General features: G+C 46.0%; 1 protein-coding gene across 5 annotated transcripts in view; it reads left to right on the top strand.

The window, feature by feature from the left end:
• LOC135550437 (pleckstrin homology domain-containing family A member 7-like) overlaps positions 1-19,263 on the top strand; it is a 140,958-nt gene that overhangs the window by 93,215 nt on the left and 28,480 nt on the right. The window contains exons 9-14 of one of the 5 annotated variants that reach the window (XM_064981234.1): positions 8,190-8,365; positions 13,290-13,733; positions 14,304-14,850; positions 17,052-17,135; positions 17,494-17,613; positions 19,076-19,153. In XM_064981234.1, the coding sequence (XP_064837306.1) occupies positions 8,190-8,365; positions 13,290-13,733; positions 14,304-14,850; positions 17,052-17,135; positions 17,494-17,613; positions 19,076-19,153 (1,449 nt within the window). The remainder of the gene's footprint in view (positions 1-8,189; positions 8,366-13,289; positions 13,734-14,303; positions 14,851-17,051; positions 17,136-17,493; positions 17,614-19,075; positions 19,154-19,263) is intronic. The other 4 variants (XM_064981242.1, XM_064981247.1, XM_064981254.1 and 1 more) reach the window with 4 other exon arrangements.

Below are 19,263 nucleotides of genomic sequence, written 5' to 3' on the forward strand. Positions count from 1 at the left end.
CCTCCCATCCCATCTCCTCTCCACACTCCTCCAAGCCCCTCTCCTCCCATCCCATCCCATCTCCTCTCCACACTCCTCCAAGCCCCTCTCCTCCCATCCCATCTCCTCTCCACACTCCTCCAAGCCCCTCCCATCCCATCTCCTCTCCACACTCCTCCAAGCCCCTCTCCTCCCATCCCATCCCATCTCCTCTCCACACTCCTCCAAGCCCCTCCCATCCCATCCCATCTCCTCTCCACACTCCTCCAAGCCCCTCTCCTCCCATCCCATCTCCTCTCCACACTCCTCCAAGCCCCTCCCATCCCATCCCATCTCCTCTCCACACTCCTCCAAGCCCCTCCCATCCCATCCCATCTCCTCTCCACACTCCTCCAAGCCCCTCTCCTCCCATCCCATCTCCTCTCCACACTCCTCCAAGCCCCTCTCCTCCCATCCCATCTCCTCTCCACACTCCTCCAAGCCCCTCTCCTCCCATCCCATCCCATCTCCTCTCCACACTCCTCCAAGCCCCTCTCCTCCCATCCCATCCCATCTCCTCTCCACACTCCTCCAAGCGCCTCTCCTCCCATCCCATCCCATCTCCTCTCCACACTCCTCCAAGCCCCTCTCCTCCCATCCCATCTCCTCTCCACACTCCTCCAAGCCCCTCTCCTCCCATCCCATCTCCTCTCCACACTCCTCCAAGCCCCTCTCCTCCCATCCCATCCCATCTCCTCTCCACACTCCTCCAAGCCCCTCTCCTCCCATCCCATCTCCTCTCCACACTCCTCCAAGCGCCTCTCCTCCCATCCCATCCCATCTCCTCTCCACACTCCTCCAAGCCCCTCTCCTCCCATCCCATCTCCTCTCCACACTCCTCCAAGCCCCTCTCCTCCCATCCCATCCCATCTCCTCTCCACACTCTTCCAAGCCCCTCTCCTCCCATCCCATCCCATCTCCTCTCCACACTCCTCCAAGCCCCTCCCATCCCATCCCATCCCATCTCCTCTCCACACTCTTCTCCTCTTTCTCTGTGCCTACATGGGAACATCATTATCTCTCTACTCAGTAGGGCTGTGGGGGAATAAACACAAACACTCTGAATTCCTCTGCTGTTTGATTGTATCTGGTCCAGGGATGTTTCCTATTGCAGATATACAGTAGAACATAGGAAACCAGTTTGTTCATGCCTTATTAACTAGTAATGTTGACAAACACATGGAGTACGTTTACATACACCCTCATAATTAGATTTTAAACAGATTATGGCAATAATCATGTAAACACCTTACTCTTTCTATCTTAATCAGCGTAAGGTAAACATCGAAGTAAACAAACACCTGGTTTTCTGAGGAATCTTTTGAATTATTAGGACGTGTAAACACTTAATTGTCATTCCAGTAGTGTATTTGATCTGCGCGGGCCAGAACCAGCACCAGCCAAGCGAGCCTCCCTCTTTAGCTCCAGTGAAGTGAGTTTACAACAACTGATTGAAGGAGTCTTAGAAGTAGTTTACAAACTGTATATGTCCCAACTCAGAATCAAATAGGCTTACCAAAAATAGTTTATTTTTATTGGTGGTTTTCAGCATTTATCAGAGTGCCATCATGTAGTCTGATTTCAGATGTGTCCATGTAAACAGGATCCTTCTTGCATTGCATGTAAACGTTTTACAAGTTTTTTTGATTTGCTTAAACACGATTTTGAAAACAGGGCCCGTGTTTTCAATACACTACACACAATTAGCACAACCACACACCCAATTAGCAAAACACTACAGATCCTTTGCAAAATTAAACACTCTTGTGAAAACTATACACTTCTTTTTAAAAACCACACTTTGTTACCATATGAAACACACACGTTTCACATTACTATACTCTGTTTGCACGAGTTACACTCTGCTGTGATAAACCTAAAACACTTTTAGCACTTCTACTTCCCTATTATTAGAGTAGGCTACTATCAACAAAGTACAAATATAATGTAAATTCACCAAACACTACACAACACCAATGTTGCAGACTGAAGAAACTCATTTATTTCTCAACACGCCCAAAATGTTGACATGGAGATTCATAATACTGTAACCAAACGTCACTTTACGTATTGTAAGTTTTTAAAAATAAATACAAAAATAACTAGACATTGTCTCTTCGTCTAGCTGGATCTGGCCAGAGAATTTCCTCAACATCGCAGGCAATGTTGTCATTAGCAAGACACCTTGGAAAGAAACGTCTTGAATGACGAATCCATCCTTGCATTGCTGCTACCTCCATCTGGTCACAGGCCTCCTCCATGGCTTGGATGAGGGGTACCTCAGCCTGGAGACGGAGATCATATACCTTCCACCGCCATGCCGAGAAAAACTCTTCTATAGGGTTGAGGAATGGAGAGTATGGTTGAAGATATAGGACGGTGAAATGTGGATGTTGCTGAAACCAGTTCTGAACCAGAGCAGAGCGGTAGAAAAACACATTGTCCCAGACAACAATGTATTGCATACGATCGATTTGATTTGCTGCTGTTATGTTGTGCAATTGTTCCAAGAATGTAAGTATGAGTGCTGTGTAGTAAGGGCCCATATGGGCATGGCGGTGGAGGACCCCATTCTGTGTAATGGCTGCACAGAGTGTTATATTACCCCTACGTTGCCCTGGGACATTGACTATAGCCCTGTGGCCAATGATGTTTCTTCCCCTCCTTCGTGTTCTCGTCAGGTTGAACCCAGCCTCATCTACGTAAATGAACTCATGCTGGATCTCCTCTCCATCCATTTGTCAGATTCGGTCCTCTTTGAGCACCTTCTTGTCTTCCTCTTCCTCGTCCTCCTTGTTCTCCTCGTCCTCCTTGTTCTCCTCATCCTCCTTGTTCTCCTCATCCTCCTCGGTCTCCTCGTCCTCCTCGTTCTCCTCGTCCTCCTCGTTCTCCTCGTCCTCCTCCTCGTCTTACTCTTTCTCTGACTCTTTCCATTGTGTTTGAAGACCGATGAACTCACCTGCTGCTTTTTTATAGTGCTTATACACCTGACTGGTGTGTCTACAATTAAGCAAACGAGTGTTTGCACACCTGATGACTGTGTTGAACCAATTGGTTGGACGGTGTGGTAATTTGACAGTCAGTGCTTTGGTATTGCAAAGACGTGACTTCATGATAGATTTTTGTGTGTAATGTATGTTAAGTGTGTTTAGTGTTTTGCAAATCACTGTGTGTAGAGTTTTGCAACAAGTGTGAGGTTGACAATGTGCTTATAGTTGTGCAAATATGGGCTGATGTTTTGCTTCTTGAGTGTAAGGTTTTGCTAATAGTGTACTACTTTTAATTTTAGTGTGTAAGCAATCCAAAAAAACTGCAATCAAACTATTACATTAATCTGACGATCCACAGTAATCACATTATTGTGTGCATGTAACCACACTCGTTGTTGTATTGTTTCTTGCCTCCGTTGGCAGCATGGAAAAGGATCCTCCCTGAAGGTAGTGGGGGGCAAGAGACTATTTTTTCACATTTCAGTCAGTGTGTGTGACAGACAGAGTAGACAGTAAGAATTGGTTTCTCTGCTGGGTCAGAGTGTTTATAATATCCGTCTCCATATCTTTCTCAGCGAGAGCAGAGGACACTCTATGAAGAACAATTCAGGGTGAATGTTTGATGTGCTAGTTTGACAGCGTTCAATTGCAGTCCTTTCATACTGTATCCGTTGTTGTTCTGTGTGTGTGTGTGTGTGTGTGTGTGTGGGGGGGGGGGGGGGGGGGGGGGGGGGTGCAGGCCTGGGTATTACTCCTGCAGCTCACATTACATACAATGGAATTTGTATGACGATTGTTGCCGGGGGGAAATTAATTATACATTGAAGCTTTTTTCTAGCGTCCTCTCTCTCTCTGCCTCTCTGCCTCTCTCTCTCTTCCTGCCTCTCTCTCTGCCCGGGGAGGGAATGTATTTCATGGTTAGGTGAGAGGTTCCTGCTCTCAATACTGTTCTGCTAATTATCCAGTGCATGTATTTAAGAGGTCTCTGTTCCTCTCAGCTCTCTCTCTCTCTCGCTCTGGGTAATCACATATTCCAGACCAGGAGCTTTCATTAGACAGGACCCAAGCTGTTCAGTTAACTGTTAACTGTCTCAACAGAACACTTCAACTGCCTATTGGATGAAGGTTAATTCCAGTCTGCTGTTGTTGTCTTGCTGTTTGTCCACCGCTGTTAGTTGTTGTGATTTGAGAGATCTGTGGTATCTCAATGTTTTGTGAGAATGCAGTTGGGAAGTCATTAGTTAACGCAGACAACTACCAGTTAATAACCTATCAAACCGCATGAGGCACTAAAGACCAGAGTTTCCCATCCTAGCCTTACCCCCAGTTCTAGCAGCCTATGGCCAACTATGCTCTCTTTAGCCATTTGCCCTCTCCAGATTCTTGTGTTGTCGTATGTTGCTCTAATGTTGTGTTTGCTGGTGTGGGTCTGTATTTTAGTCCACTTGCTGCTTCCGCGGGTTCTAACAATAGCATCAATGTTCATCTACACTGAACAAAAATATAAATGCAACATGTAAAGTGTTGGGCCCACGTTTCATGAGCTGATATAAAAGATCCCAGAATTGTTCCATATGCACAAAAAGTTTATTTCTCTCAAATGTTTTGCACAAATTTGTTTACAATCCTGTTAGTGAGCATTTCTCCTTTCTGAAGATAATCCATCCACCTGACAGGTGCGGCATATCAAGAATATGATTAAACAGCATGATCATTACGCAGGTACACCTTGTGCTGGGGACAATAAAAGCTACTCTAAAATGTGCAGTTTTGTCACACAACACATTGCCACAGATGTCTCAAATTATGAAGGAACGTGCAATTTGCATGCTGTCTGCAGGAATGTCAGAGAAATGCATGTTTATTTCTCTACCATAAGCCGCCTCCAATGTCATTTTAGAGAATTTGCCAGTACATCTAACCAGCCTCACAACTGCAGACCACGTGTATGGCGTCGTGTGGGCGAGCGGTTTGCTGATGCCAATGTTGTTGCTGATGCCAACGTTGTTTGGGATGCTCTGGATCGACGTGTATGACAGCGTGCTCCAACTTCGACAGCCATTGAAGAGGAGTGGGACAAGATTCCACAAGCCACAATCAACAGCCTGATCAACACTATGCGAAGGAGATGTGTCACGCTGCATGAGGTAAATGGTGGTCACACCAGATACTGACTGGTTTTCTGATCCATGCCTCTACCTTTTGTTTAAGGTATCTGTGACGAACAGATGCATATCTGTATTCCCAGTCATGTGAAATCCATAGATTAGGGCCTAAGCAATTTATTTCAATTGACAGATTCCCTTATATGAACTGTAACTCAGAAAAACCTGAGTTTGTCAGTTTGCATTTATATTTTTGTTCAGTATAATTCAGTCTCATTGAGTTGATGACTAGCCAGCCGAGAACAGCAGAGACACTTCTGTTTTCTGGAGCAAGTCAATGACCTTTACCCTCCTGTTCTGTTTGCTCTTCTCACTGTGCTTATCTCTCGTGTGTTCCTATTGGTTGAATGGCCTCCTGTTGTGACTGTGACTGGTGTAGCGAGCGCCGGTTCCCCCCGGACTGCCGTCCTGAAACACGCTGGCAGGCCCCTCTTGCATGAATATGTGTTTTATTTTCCTTCATCCCTCTCAGAGGACCGTCACCTCGCTTCTTCTTCCCTGCTCATAGTCTACTTTTCATTTACTAAACCAATAAAAATGCACAATTAGATTAGATTATGATTTTTCTGCATCAATTACGGATGGATGGACAATGCCAGTGCTTATTCAGGTTGGCTAACTTTACTGAACGTTTGCCATTGAAGCCAACCTTGGTTCTTGATGTAACTGTGTGTCAAATCTGTTGGACGACATAAAGTTCATATGGAACCACCCATGAGTCAAAGCCTGATACACATGGGTTGTTGTGAGGGTTTAGACCCTGTAGCAGTGGTATTTGGGCCCCGCCTCCTCCATATCAGTCATCAGGACACTGTCATCACCATGTGAACCGTGGGATAGCTGGGTCTCACACTGGGCTGGGCCAGTTTCACTGCCTTTCTTTCTGTTGGCCTCATCACCATCACATTCAACAAACATTCAGTCTATCTAGCCACGTCTAGCTATAGCAGGCTGTTTTTCAATGTTTCTGTTGTGTTGTACAACCAGGCCATATCATTTAGTGCCATGGAACCGGCTCAATTTATTAATATGTTTTGTTTTGTTAATGTATAGGACATTTACAATATTAGGCAAGAATGCCTTCTCGTCTTGTGTACCAGAGGCATGGAATAGTCTACAATTTATGCCTCATCTAGATATGTTAGTGCCCCTGTAAACATTGTGATGGGAGACTCTGTTCTAGAGGAGTGTAAATGTTTTTTTAGGCCGGATCATGTTGTTGAATTGTATTATATTGTTATATGTTTTAATGTATTGATTGTTGCTGCCTTCTTGGCCAGGTCTCCCTTGAAAAACGAGACTCTGGGACTCAATGGGCTTTTCCTGGTTAAATCAAAGTTAAATAAAAATTTATAAAAATTTCGGGAAAAAAAATGTTGATTGGTTTTTATTCGACTCATTCTTAAAGTCAAAGATCAGCTTGTAGATAAATCACCCAGGTTCATTACCCAATGAAAGCTTAAGACCAGACCCACCTAATGTTATGTCAAGGGAGCCTTAAAATAGATCCTTCTAGTCTTCCATGCTAAAGAGAGGAGAGGGCTGGGTAATAGCAGAGGTTCCTCCATTTATACTCACCTTAAAATCACACTCTTTTTGTGAAAGAGGAACTGTGGAAAGTAAGTAGTTGTTCCGACACGAAACATCCCCACATTGCTGATGTGTGTGGTAGACTGCAGAGCTGGTGGATATGGATGTGGACCCTAGTCATGGGTCTGGTTCTGGCCTGTCCATTCAGCACTTTTCTCTGGGGGATTCAGTTGGGATCACGCTGGCACTATGCTGCTGGATAATACAGGACTCTGCAATCAAAACAGGCTTTGTTAACCCCACAGCCAAGTAATATCACTACAGCTGATCACAAGTCACAGTACAATACTAAACAGAAACACGACATGATGGTGGATGCACGTGTTGTACGCTAAAGAGAAGTTTTCAGTGATTTACAATGGATTGCTGTTTGTTTTTAAATGGAGGATGGATTCCTGGTAGACATAGGGTGAATTCCAAATGGCATCCTAATTCCTATATGGTGTACTGCTTTTGACAAGGGCTCATAGGGCTCTGACTGCAAGGCTGTACCCAGACCCAGAGTTATTATACATCAGGATGCATGGAAGGATATTGTAGCAGATAGTACAGGAATGTGCTACTTTGAAGAGTTGTGTAATAGGTACAGGCAAAATGATGGTCTGGGACTATGCATGGACTAGCATGCTGGGCAGTACTGGATGATACAGGTTGTATTGTAAAGTGAAAGGCAGTAGAGTGGTTTGGAGAGCAGAGAGCTGTATAAAGGTCTTAGTTGTGGACTGGGCAGTGTAGTAGTTTGGGGTGGAACTGTGTTGGGAAAATGCTGATCTGTGTTGTAATTGGACAGTAAGTTGTTAGTGGCATCGTTGGCTCCCTATGAGGTCTGGATGGGGAGATTAGCCTTGTGGTGGGCAGATTTACAGTAAGTGCTAGACAGGAGGGCAAGCCCATTACACTATACTGTAGAGACGGATCTACTCTAGCCTGTAGCAGCCAGGGACCAGGGTAAGGCTAACTGTGAGGTTTCTCTTTGTGTGTGTGTGTGTGTGGGGGGGGGGGGGGGGGTGTTGTATGACGATTTGTGCTTCGTAACAATGCTATAGCTAGGCAAACTGGGTACGCTATGTTGAGTTACTGTAGGTTTGTGTGAAATTCGTTTGTGCACAAAGGTATTAATGAGGAATTTGCTGTGCCTTAGGACTTGTGAAACACTTCAAATATACAGACAAAACTGACTGCTTGTCTAACTTTAAAACCAATGCTTCTTCATACGTGGCGTGTTGCATGAACAGCTTTAGTGTAGAGACAATGGTGCCTCTTGCTTTTGTTATTATTTTTCTGGTTCTGGTGATGGCGTTGGGCCCCATTGTGAGCTAATATGCTAACAGTCTTCATTTGCAGAACGTACCCATTGACCCCTCCATCCCCTCTTTCCCATCATTATTTTTGGTTCTGATGTGTCTCTTCTCTTCTCTCTCCACAGGCGAGCCACACAGGAATGCGCTCCTACATTTACAATAAGAACTCTGTGATTGGCTCGCAGGCAGAGCACGGTGGGATGAGGACATACCTCTTCAGTGCCGACACCCAGGAGGACATGAATGGTTGGATCCGAGCCATGAACCAGGCTGCTCTCATGCAGAGTCAAGGCATCAAGAGGTTAGTCCCTCCCTTCCACCCTGCAGGCCATTCCAAGTTGTCCCAAATAGTCTCCTCTGTAGTGTCCCCAATAGTCTCCTCTGTAGTGTCCCCAATAGTCTCCTGTGTAGTGTCCCCAATAGTCTCCTCTGTAGTGTTCCCCATAGCTTCCTCTTTAGTTATCCCCAATAGTCTCCTCTGTAGTGTCCCAAATAGTCTATTTGTAGTTATCCCCAATAGTCTCCTCTGTAGTGTCCCCAATAGTCTCCTCTGTAGTGTCCCCAATAGTCTATTTGTAGTTATCCCAATAGTCTCCTCTGTAGTGTCCCCAATAGTCTCCTCTGTAGTGTCCCCAATAGTCTCCCATGCAGTGTCCCCAATAGTCTCCTCTGTAGTGTCCCCCCAATAGTCTCCCATGTAGTATCCCCAATAGTCTCCTCTGTAGTTATCCCCAATAGTCTCCCATGTAGTATCCCCAATAGTCTCCTCTGTAGTGTCCCCAATAGTCTCCTCTGTAGTGTCCCCCCAATAGTCTCCCATGTAGTATCCCCAATAGTCTCCCATGTAGTATCCCCAATAGTCTCCTCTGTAGTGTCCCCAATAGTCTCCTCTGTAGTGTCCCCAATAGTCTCCTCTGTAGTGTCCCCCCAATAGTCTCCCATGTAGTATCCCCAATAGTCTCCTCTGTAGTTATCCCCAATAGTCTCCCATGTAGTATCCCCAATAGTCTCCTCTGTAGTGTCCCCAATAGTCTCCTCTGTAGTGTCCCCAATAGTCTCCTCTGTAGTGTCCCCAATAGTCTCCTCTGTAGTGTCCCCAATAGTCTCCTCTGTAGTGTCCCCCCAATAGTCTCCCATGTAGTATCCCCAATAGTCTCCTCTGTAGTGTCCCCAATAGTCTCCTCTGTAGTGTCCCCAATAGTCTCCCATGTAGTATCCCCAATAGTCTCCTCTGTAGTGTCCCCAATAGTCTCCTCTGTAGTGTCCCCAATAGTCTCCCATGTAGTATCCCCAATAGTCTCCTCTGTAGTGTCCCCAATAGTCTCCTCTGTAGTGTCCCCCCAATAGTCTCCCATGTAGTATCCCCAATAGTCTCCCATGTAGTATCCCCAATAGTCTCCTCTGTAGTGTCCCCAATAGTCTCCTCTGTAGTGTCCCCAATAGTCTCCTCTGTAGTGTCCCCCCAATAGTCTCCCATGTAGTATCCCCAATAGTCTCCTCTGTAGTTATCCCCAATAGTCTCCCATGTAGTATCCCCAATAGTCTCCTCTGTAGTGTCCCCAATAGTCTCCTCTGTAGTGTCCCCAATAGTCTCCTCTGTAGTGTCCCCAATAGTCTCCTCTGTAGTGTCCCCAATAGTCTCCTCTGTAGTTATCCCCAATAATCCCCAGTTAACCAAATGACTCCTCGTCCAAACAGGGATCCACCAGTATCTCTCCCAGTAGACCTCTGCCTCCTTCTCTTTTCCTTCCCAGCACCAAAGCAAAGCCCATTTTTCCCAGTCTGATCTTGATCATGTGCCTTTAGAAACATTAGCAAAGTGCCTAACTGTTGGGGTTATAGGTGGGAGTGTACCTGGCCTGGCCTGGCTTGGCATGGTTTAGCTTGGCCTGCTTGCCTAGGACTCAGTGAGCAGTCATCCATGGCAGGACAGGCGTAGCACTGCTCTGATAGTGTCTACTCTCCTGTGCTGTGGATGGGTGGGATGTTGAGTTCTGCAGCTGGCTGCTGTATGGATGAGTGCTCCATCCTGCTCCTGCTGCCAGCTGAGCATGGGCCAGTCACAGGGCACAGACACGGTTCCTCCCTCTACTCCATCAGAGGGCACAAACACGTTCTGCGTCCCAAATGGCACCTTATTCCCTATATAGTGCACTACTGATTAGATCCCCATGGGCCCTGGTCAAAAGTAGTGCAGTATATAGGAAATAAAGAATAGCTGTTTCAATTAAAAGGAGAAAAAGTTATGGTTTGGCCAAACTGGTTTGGTTAGGTGAATGACAGCTTGTGGTGTCGGAGAAATTAAGTGTATAGTGCACATACATGATGTGACTGATCTGGACTGGCATGCTACAGCTGAGAGGGAGGGTTGGATATGATGTTTTGTAAAACAATACCATCTAGTGGCCAACGCTGCTCGGTGCTCATTAGCAGCTCCAAGGGAAGCTATTTCTCCTGAAAATCGTTGTCTGTTTTTCTTTACATCAAAACTATGAAATAACACATATGGAATCATGTGGTAACCAAAAAAGTGTTAGAAGAATATAACATATAAAATATATTTTTTAAGTAGCCACCCTTTGAGTTGATGACAGCTTTACACACTCTTGGCATGCTCTCAACCAGCTTCACCTGGAATGCTTTTTCAACAGTCTTGAAGGAGTTCCCACATATGCTGAGCACTTGTTGGCTGCTTTTCCTTCATTCTGCCGTCCAACTCATCCCAAACCATCTCAATTGGGTTGAGGTCGGTCATTTGATGCAGCACTCCATCACTCTCCTTCTTGGTAAAATAGCCCTTACACAGCCTGGAGGTGTGTTTGGAGTCATTGTCCTGTTGAAAAACAAATGATCGTCACACTAAGCGCAAACCAGATGGGATGGCATATCGCCGCAGAATGCTGTGGTAACCATGTCGGTTAAGTGTGCCTTGAATTCTAAATAAATCACAGCACCCCCACACCATCACACCTCCTCCATGCTTCACGGTGGGAACTACACATCTGTTCACCTACTCTGCGTCCCACGAAGACCCGGTGGTTGGAACCAAAAATTGGACTCATCAGACCAAAGGACAGATTTCCCCCGGTCTAATGGCCATTGCTCGTGTTTATTGGCCCAAGCAAGTCTCTTATTATTATTGGTGTCCTTTAGTGGTGGTTTCTTTGCAGCAATTCGGCCTGATTCATGCAGTCTCCTCTGAACAGTTGATGTTGAGATGTGTCTGTTACTTGAACTCTGTGAAGCATTTATTTGGGCTGCAATATCTGAATTTCGGACTTTGTCCGGATTGACTGACCTTCATGTCTTAAAGTAATGATGGACTGTCATTTCTCTTTGCTTATTTGAGCTGTTCTTGCCATAATATGGACTGGTATTTTACCAATATGGCTATCTTCTGTATACAACCCCTACCTTGTCACAACACAACTGATTGGCTCAAACGCATTAAGAAGGAAAGACATTTTTAACAAGACACACCTGTTAATTGAAATGCATTCCAGGTGACAACCTCATGAAGCTGGTTGAGAGAATGCCAAGGGTGGCTACTTTTAAGAATTTTGATGAATCTCTTTTTGGTTACTTCATGATTCCATATGTGTTATTTCATAGTTTGGATGTCTTCACTATTATTCTACAATGTAGAAAATAGTAAAAATAAAGGAAAATCCTTGAATGAGTAGGTGTGTCCAAACTTTTGACTGGTACTGTATGTCTGAATAGGCTCTGAACTTTGAAACTGAGTTAAAAACTGTCCATTGAGGACCTGCCCTGTCAATATTTGTAATCTAAAAAATGTGTGATTTGTTAGACGTGTATAGTGTTGGTCTGGGAATCAGATAAATGATATCTCAGATGAATGACTCCCTGCAGAGGGAGAGAGTCTCATACATTCATCTGTGGGGACAAATTAATGATCACTAGAGCTATTACACAGAGTCATTGATGAAGAGGCTACCCCAAGCTATTTGTTTAAAGACAAAATGGCTGTCATTTTGACTCTCAAGGGGATCCCAGCCTGCCTCCTATCCAAAGAGCCTCACTTAGTTACAATCCCCTCTCCATGAACATATGTGGGTGTTAAAAACATATTGAAAACTCCTCCCTGTAGTCTCCCCTCCCTCTGTGGAGGAACTCAGTAATGAATAAATGACATTTGAGTGCTTTCACTAGTATCACTCAAGTGGGAAATAACATTGACAGTCAGAGTCAACTCAGGTTAATGGAGGTGTCCATGTTGCCGTTTTATCCACAGCCTAATACCTCCAAATCCCCTGTTTACAGTGTACAGCTGTACTTTATCATAATGTAGTCTACTGTATTAATATCTGAGGGAAAGTTGGAAAGAATAGCATTAGTATTTTGTTTTAAGACACAGAACGTAAGTATTTAATGCATTACTACAGGTCACTAAGTCCTTGACTAACATTCAGGGGATATATACTGAACAAAAATATAAACGCAACATGTAAAGTGTTGTTCCCATGTTTCATGAGCTGAAATAAAAGATCACAGAATTTGTCCATATGCACAAAAAGCTTATTTCTCTCAAATTTTGTGCACAAATTTGTTTACATCCCTGTTAGTGAGCATTTCTGCTTTGCCAAGATAATCCATCCACCTGACAGGTGTGGCATATCAAGAAGCTGATTAAACAGCATGATCATTACACAGGTGCACCTTGTGCTGTGGACAATAAAAGGCCACTCTAAAATGTGCAGTTTTGTCACACAACACAATGCCACAGATGTCTCAAGTTTTGAGAGAATGTGCAATTGTCATGCTGACTGCAGGAATGTTCACCAGAGCTGTTGCCAGATAATTTAATGTTAATTTCTCTACCATAAGTTGCCTTCAACGTCGTTTGAGAGAATTTGCCACCCGGTCAGCCGATGAAACTGCAGTGGCCGCGCCCCTTCCCAGAGATGTGAAATCCATTGAAAATGTATTAATTAACTTATTTCAATTGACTGATTTCCTTATATGAACTGTAACTCAGCAAAATCGTTGAAATTGTTGCATGTTGCATTTATATCTTTGTTCAGTATATTAGCTTGTCACTATCCATGTCACACTGAGCTGATTAATCATGTCAGTTGTTTCTATTGTCCAGGGGTTGGTGTGATAGAGAAGCCAGGTTTGGCCATTGTATTTAGCCTAGGTAACTGTAAAGTGCCTCTGTTCCGGTATCCCTGTTGACCTCTATCGCCTCTCACCCCTCACAGAGAGACAGTCACAGAGAAACCAGAAATGTCAGTGCAGCAGGCAGTACCACAGACCAACCACGTTAACAACAACAACACCAGTAAGAGCCCCTCCCAGTCGCGTTCAGGGAGCCTCCAGCGGCCCGAGAGAGAGGAGCCTCTGGAGGGGGAGATCCGACTGAGCCAGGGGGACGAGGAGAGGTACGTGTTGGAGGCTCCTAGAAAGCTCAGCCATCCAGCCACGGAGGTAGACAGGCTCTCCCCAGACACTCTCCCTGGCCCCTCACACCCCAGGAATGGCCTGGCCCACACAGTCCTTGCCACGCTGCCCCCTGAGCAGAATGGGAACATTGTGTATAAGAGGGGCCTTGTCCCACGGACAGCCACAGAGAAGCAGGTGCAGAGGAAGACTGCTCTGGCTCAGGTGGAGCACTGGGTCAATGTACAGAAGGGAGATCCCAAGAGGTCAGTCAGAAGACCTACTTTACTCATCTAATCTTTACTCTTATCCTGAGCATAATCTTAACCTTAATCTTAAGCTTCAGTGATGATAACCCTAACCATCACAGGAGGTTGGTGGCACCTTAATTAGGGAGAACAGGCTCGCTGTAACGGTTGGAGCGGAATAGATGGAATGGTTACAAATACATCACACACATGGTTTCTATGTGTTGGATGCCATTCCCTTTTTTCCATTCCGGACATTATTATGATCCGTTCTCCCCTTAGAAGCCTGCTGTGCAAACTATAGCCTCAACCCATTCCCCAATATCAACCATTCAATTGACATACTGTATTATAACTAACTATTTATAAATGTCTCCCCCTGGTGGCGATTGTGAATATCTCAGCTCTGAACTGCTTTTTCACTGTAAATGTTTGTTAGAATAAAGTGGTCATGCCTGAATGGCTGTTGATACTTTTTACTTAAATGCACTTTAGTTTCAACTCAGTATTGATGCTCAATTATGTACCTGGTGAAATAAGTAGACTGCACAGTTCATAAAAGGCCCTATCTCTCTTTCCTAACCTTAGCAACACATCTACTACTGAGTACTCCCTCCCCCTCCCTCGGCGGACCCCTCCCCTGCAGCCTAAGGCCGTGGTAGTAGAGGCCTACCAGACATTGCCAAAGACCCCCAGACTCCCGTCTGGCGGGAGCTCCCCTTCGGCGCCCCGCAACCTGCCCAGCGACTACAAATATGCCCACGACCGGCTCAGCCACTTCCGCATGTCCACCGATGAGCGCATGGCCACCAAGGAGGGCATGGTATGGCAGCTGTATGAGTGGCAGCAGCGCCAGCAGTTCCGCCACGGCAGCCCCACGGCGCCCATCTACACCGGGCCAGAGTTTCTGGACACCTCCTCCTTCAGGGTCACTGTGGAGATGCCTCGCTCCATCTCTGTGCCTCCTTCCCCCTGTGAAGTCCCCCCATCTATCCCCACCTTCAAACCACTGTCCCCCCACAGGCCACACACCCCCTCAGACAGGGTGACGGTGAGGCCGCTCGATGAGGTGCCACCTAGGGAGTCGCCCACCGGCTCCAGTTCTCCTAGACGGGTGTTTTCTCAGCTTTCTAAGGTAGGACTGGGGTTTAAAGGGTTAAAGAGGCTGGTTTACCAGCCTGGGACTGGCACAAGACTAAATGTTTTACAGCTAAGGAACGTTCATCTTTCATAAAAGGGTTTCATTCTCACAGTTACTGAGGCCATATTGTTTGTAGTGAATTTCCAATTCATCTCTGTCTTAGAGGAATAATAACTTTGACACATTAACCGTTAGAGAAAGGGCCAACCATGGGAAGATGAGCATGAGAAGTAGCCCTGCTGTAATTTCCCGGCATCTTCACTTTGATGCCGGGCACAAGCTCCGAAGGATTCACACAGTCCACACCCAGGCCCTCTACACAGGTGGTAGGGTGTGTGTGTGAGTGGGAGCCTCCCCATCGCCCATTCCTCCCATCTCCCAGGCCGGCCCGGCCCAGTCTCCGGGCTCAGACACACACCAGCCTGTGTGGCCGTGTGTGTGTGAGTGGGAACCTCCCCATCGCCCATTCCTCCTGGCCCGGCCCAGTCTCCGGGCTCAGACACCCACCAGCCTGTGTGGCCGTGTGTGTGTGAGTGGGAAACTCCCCATCGCCCATTCCTCCTGGCCCGGCCCAGTCTCCGGGCTCAGACATCCACCAGCCTCTATGGCCGCGTGTGTATGAGTGTGTGACCCCCTGTGACAAGGCACTGTCCTGTGCCATCCGCACCCTGTGCTGTCTCCCTGCTGGCTGCCATACCCCCCACATGTGAGGCTGTCTTTACAAGGCTGCACCACACCAGCCTCCACGCAGCCCTTATCGCAAGCACACTGTCCTCACGCCAACTAAACAGAATGTCCCAGCCTCTGTTTCCTCATCATTCACCCACAACGCCAAGTCACTAATTATGTGTCTTAAATAGAACACTGCCGCTCTGCTCGCTCACAGAATAATCATAAACACTCAAAGAGGAGAAGTATTTTTTTAATGAGCCACAGTGTGTGTGTGAGACCATCCAATAAAGCAATGGTTTATGGGTACTACATTTAGTCTGCAGATGAACTTTGTTTTGATGAATCGAGCATCTCTCAGACTGGTGATGTCTTTTTGGCTTGAGTGTGTATTTCAGGGCTTCCATGTACCTCTATGGAATATCGTGTGTGTGTGTGTGTGTGTGTGTGTGTGTGTGTGTGTGTGTGTGTGTTTTTAGCGGCTAATTCAATTTGCCCAGGGCCTCTCAGCACCCTGTAAACATCTCCACTGTATCTCAACCATCAGCAAGGTTCTCTTTCTTCTGATCTTACATTTAAATTAAAAACCTATTATACAGCAAAAAAAGATTGGCTTGGGAATCTCTGAGGGAATGGCTCACAGTGCTTCTCTCGCTGATAGCAAACAAATGTTATTTTAAGAAGGCAGGTTGGGGATAATTTATGTGTAGTTAATTCAATCTCGTTGTTTGTGTCCTTTTAAGGTTCTGTGAAGGGCCTAGCCAAGGAATTCTGTGTGTTAAGCAAAAATGTCAAACCTTCCAAACCCTCTAGCAACTTAAACTGGGGGCACACTTTATTTCAACTAAGAGGAGGAAGGATGGAAATAAGTACATGGATAGAAGAAAAATATGCTGTGTGCACAAATTAGTTTGTAAAGTTGCAGGCATTCCCTTTAAGTTTGGGGTGCTACATATCAGAATGCTCAGTAGCGGGGACAGAAAGCCAGGAACGATCTGAAGTTGCAGGCATTCCCTTTAAGTTTGGGGTGCTACATATCAGAATGCCCAGTAGCGGGGACAGAAAGCCAGGAACGATCTGAAGTTGCAGGCATTCCCTTTAAGTTTGGGGTGCTACATATCAGAATGCCCAGTAGCGGGGACAGAAAGCCAGGAACGATCTGAAGTTGCAGGCATTCCCTTTAAGTTTGGGGTGCTACATATCAGAATGCTCAGTAGCGGGGACAGAAAGCCAGGAACGATCTGAAGTTGCAGGCATTCCCTTTAAGTTTGGGGTGCTACATATCAGAATGCCCAGTAGCGGGGACAGAAAGCCAGGAACGATCTGAAGTTGCAGGCATTCCCTTTAAGTTTGGGGTGCTACATATCAGAATGCCCAGTAGCGGGGACAGAAAGCCAGGAACGATCTGAACCTCATTGCAGGCATATTCATCCTTGTAAATGTTCATTTATGATTTGCCATACTGTTTGATCTGTGAAATGGGATATGTAGCCTAATAACCTGTTGATGTCTTTGTTTTCCCACAGACTAGTCAGCTGGAGAGACGGTCAATGCCAGCCATGGGCTACATCACACACACAGTCAGCGCACCAAGCTTGCATGGGAAAACGGTACAGCTTCTGTCTTGTTCATTTATCTTCATCACACCCAGTTTAAACTATTCTCTGCTTTATATTAGGACTATTAAAGATTAATGCTGAAGGGAACTTCAATGTAATACATTTCAGTCAGAAAGCAGCACCATTTTCAGCTGGTGGATTCAGTGCTGTTCTGCTCTGAAGGGCCTTGTGTGGGTGGCAGGGAGAGAGGAGCAGGTATTGTCGTAGGATGCCTTGGCCCACAGCTCTCTGGGGCCTGAAGAGCTGAGCCCTCACTGCTGCCGCCCTGGTGGCCAGGTGTTGAAGTGCTCTCTCTCTATCCCTCCCTCCCTCTCTTCCTCTCCCTGGCCTGGGCCTGACCCTACTGCAGCCGGAGGAGTTGACCCTGCTGCTCATTCAGCTCAGGAGTCACCAGGCCAAGATGGCTGGTGTCCACGGCGACGCCCTCCACCACCTACATCACAACGGCCTCCTCGGCCCCAGCCTGCAGGTCAGGCCCCCTCGTATCCTCCCCCCTGCAGCCGCCCTGCTGCTCTGCAGCCCCACTCCAATTAATTGTGGATCCCCAGCCCCCAGACAAATCCCCATCACCCGCAGTCTGTGTCTCTGCTAGTGTTTTGGTCCCAGCTCCATCATTCATTGGACTGTGTGGTGTGTTGGTTGTGTCTTGTTTTACTAGTGGCTTAGGTGCTCCCCTGTTAGCATGGACTGTCTGCAGCTATAGATACACCAGCCTGTGTTGTGTTTGAATGGACGGCCTCACTCATCTGTCGGCATGATGTAGCACTCCGTTGAGCCTTACAGAGACGTGTTTCATTTGATTTGTTAAAAAACAAACATCATGTTGCTCCCAAGCTTCATATCAAGCATGTTGCTTGTTGACTATGCACCGTGCCTGTCTTCACGTACATATACTGTAGCCTTATCTTCTGTTGTTTGAGGTCTTTGCAAACCTGGATAACTACAATGAGAAATTTATTTTTTACTTTTCTTTCACATTTCCCCTCTAAGTCCTGGTTGTGTTGAACTGTGTGTATCTGAGAGGTCATTCTTATTAGTGTAAAGTGATCCTGGGTATACAGGCTGGCTCAGGAGTGTGTCTCCCTAGAGCAGGGGTAGGCAACTAGATTCAGCCGCGGGACGGTTTTTGTTGGAGCAAATGGAACCTAATTATAATAATTTGTACACTGAAAATGTTGTTGTTAATTACACCGAGTCATGATCACATATGTCTCTTTTTTTAAATTTGTGGGAGTACTTGGGAACAGATTTCCTAAATTCAACTGAATTCCTGGTGGTTTTACAGTCTCTTTTATGACCAAAAAGAAAGAAAGGTTCCTGTTGCCGACCCCTGTCCTAGAAGAGCCAGTCCAAACACAGTGCACTGCTCTGTTCTCAGACCTGCACAACCACAGTGAAGCTGTAAAGGTGCCTGTTGCTGACCCCTGCCCTAGAAGAGCCAGTCCAAACACAGTGCACTGCTCTGTTCTCAGACCTGCACAACCACAGTGAAGCTGTAAAGTTGCTCAATGACAACCATGCTCAGTCTCTCTCCATCAACGCTTATGTTCTCTTCATCCTCATGTAGACATAATTCACCCATGCCAGAGATTTGTTGGTGAACTGAATTATAAGCAGTATACTGCCCTATGAAATGCTTCAGCTATTTGTGTAAGCCTCCCTAAACTATTTAGATAGCAGCCCTACACTACAATCTAGTTTGGTGTAAATTCTCATAATATAACCGAATCAATTTGCCTGATTTACTGTCCTATTTTGCCTCAAAAATATTAATTTGACTGTATTGATATGATCTCTCCAATGAGAAGGAAGTAGAGATATAGAGTTGTGCTGTAACAGCACCTGACTAGTCTTCCTATACTATAGCCTCCTAGCATCCTTTGCAGCTTTCCGTCTTGTGATCTGTCTCTCCACTCCTCATTGTCTGTCAGGCAGATGATACTTACATGCAACTGAAGAAGGACCTGGATTATCTAGATCTGAAGGTGGGCCCCAAGAGAAAAGATCATGTAAATGATGATTTATCTCTCTTCCTCCTCTCTCCTCTGTAGCCTGCATCCTGCTCTTCCTTCCACTGTCTACAGTGTCAGCCTCTTCCTCATTCACACACCTCCTTCTG

The sequence above is a fragment of the Oncorhynchus masou genome, chromosome 1, assembly GCF_036934945.1.
Source record: "Oncorhynchus masou masou isolate Uvic2021 chromosome 1, UVic_Omas_1.1, whole genome shotgun sequence".
In the NCBI taxonomy this organism is placed as follows: Eukaryota; Metazoa; Chordata; class Actinopteri; order Salmoniformes; family Salmonidae; genus Oncorhynchus; species Oncorhynchus masou.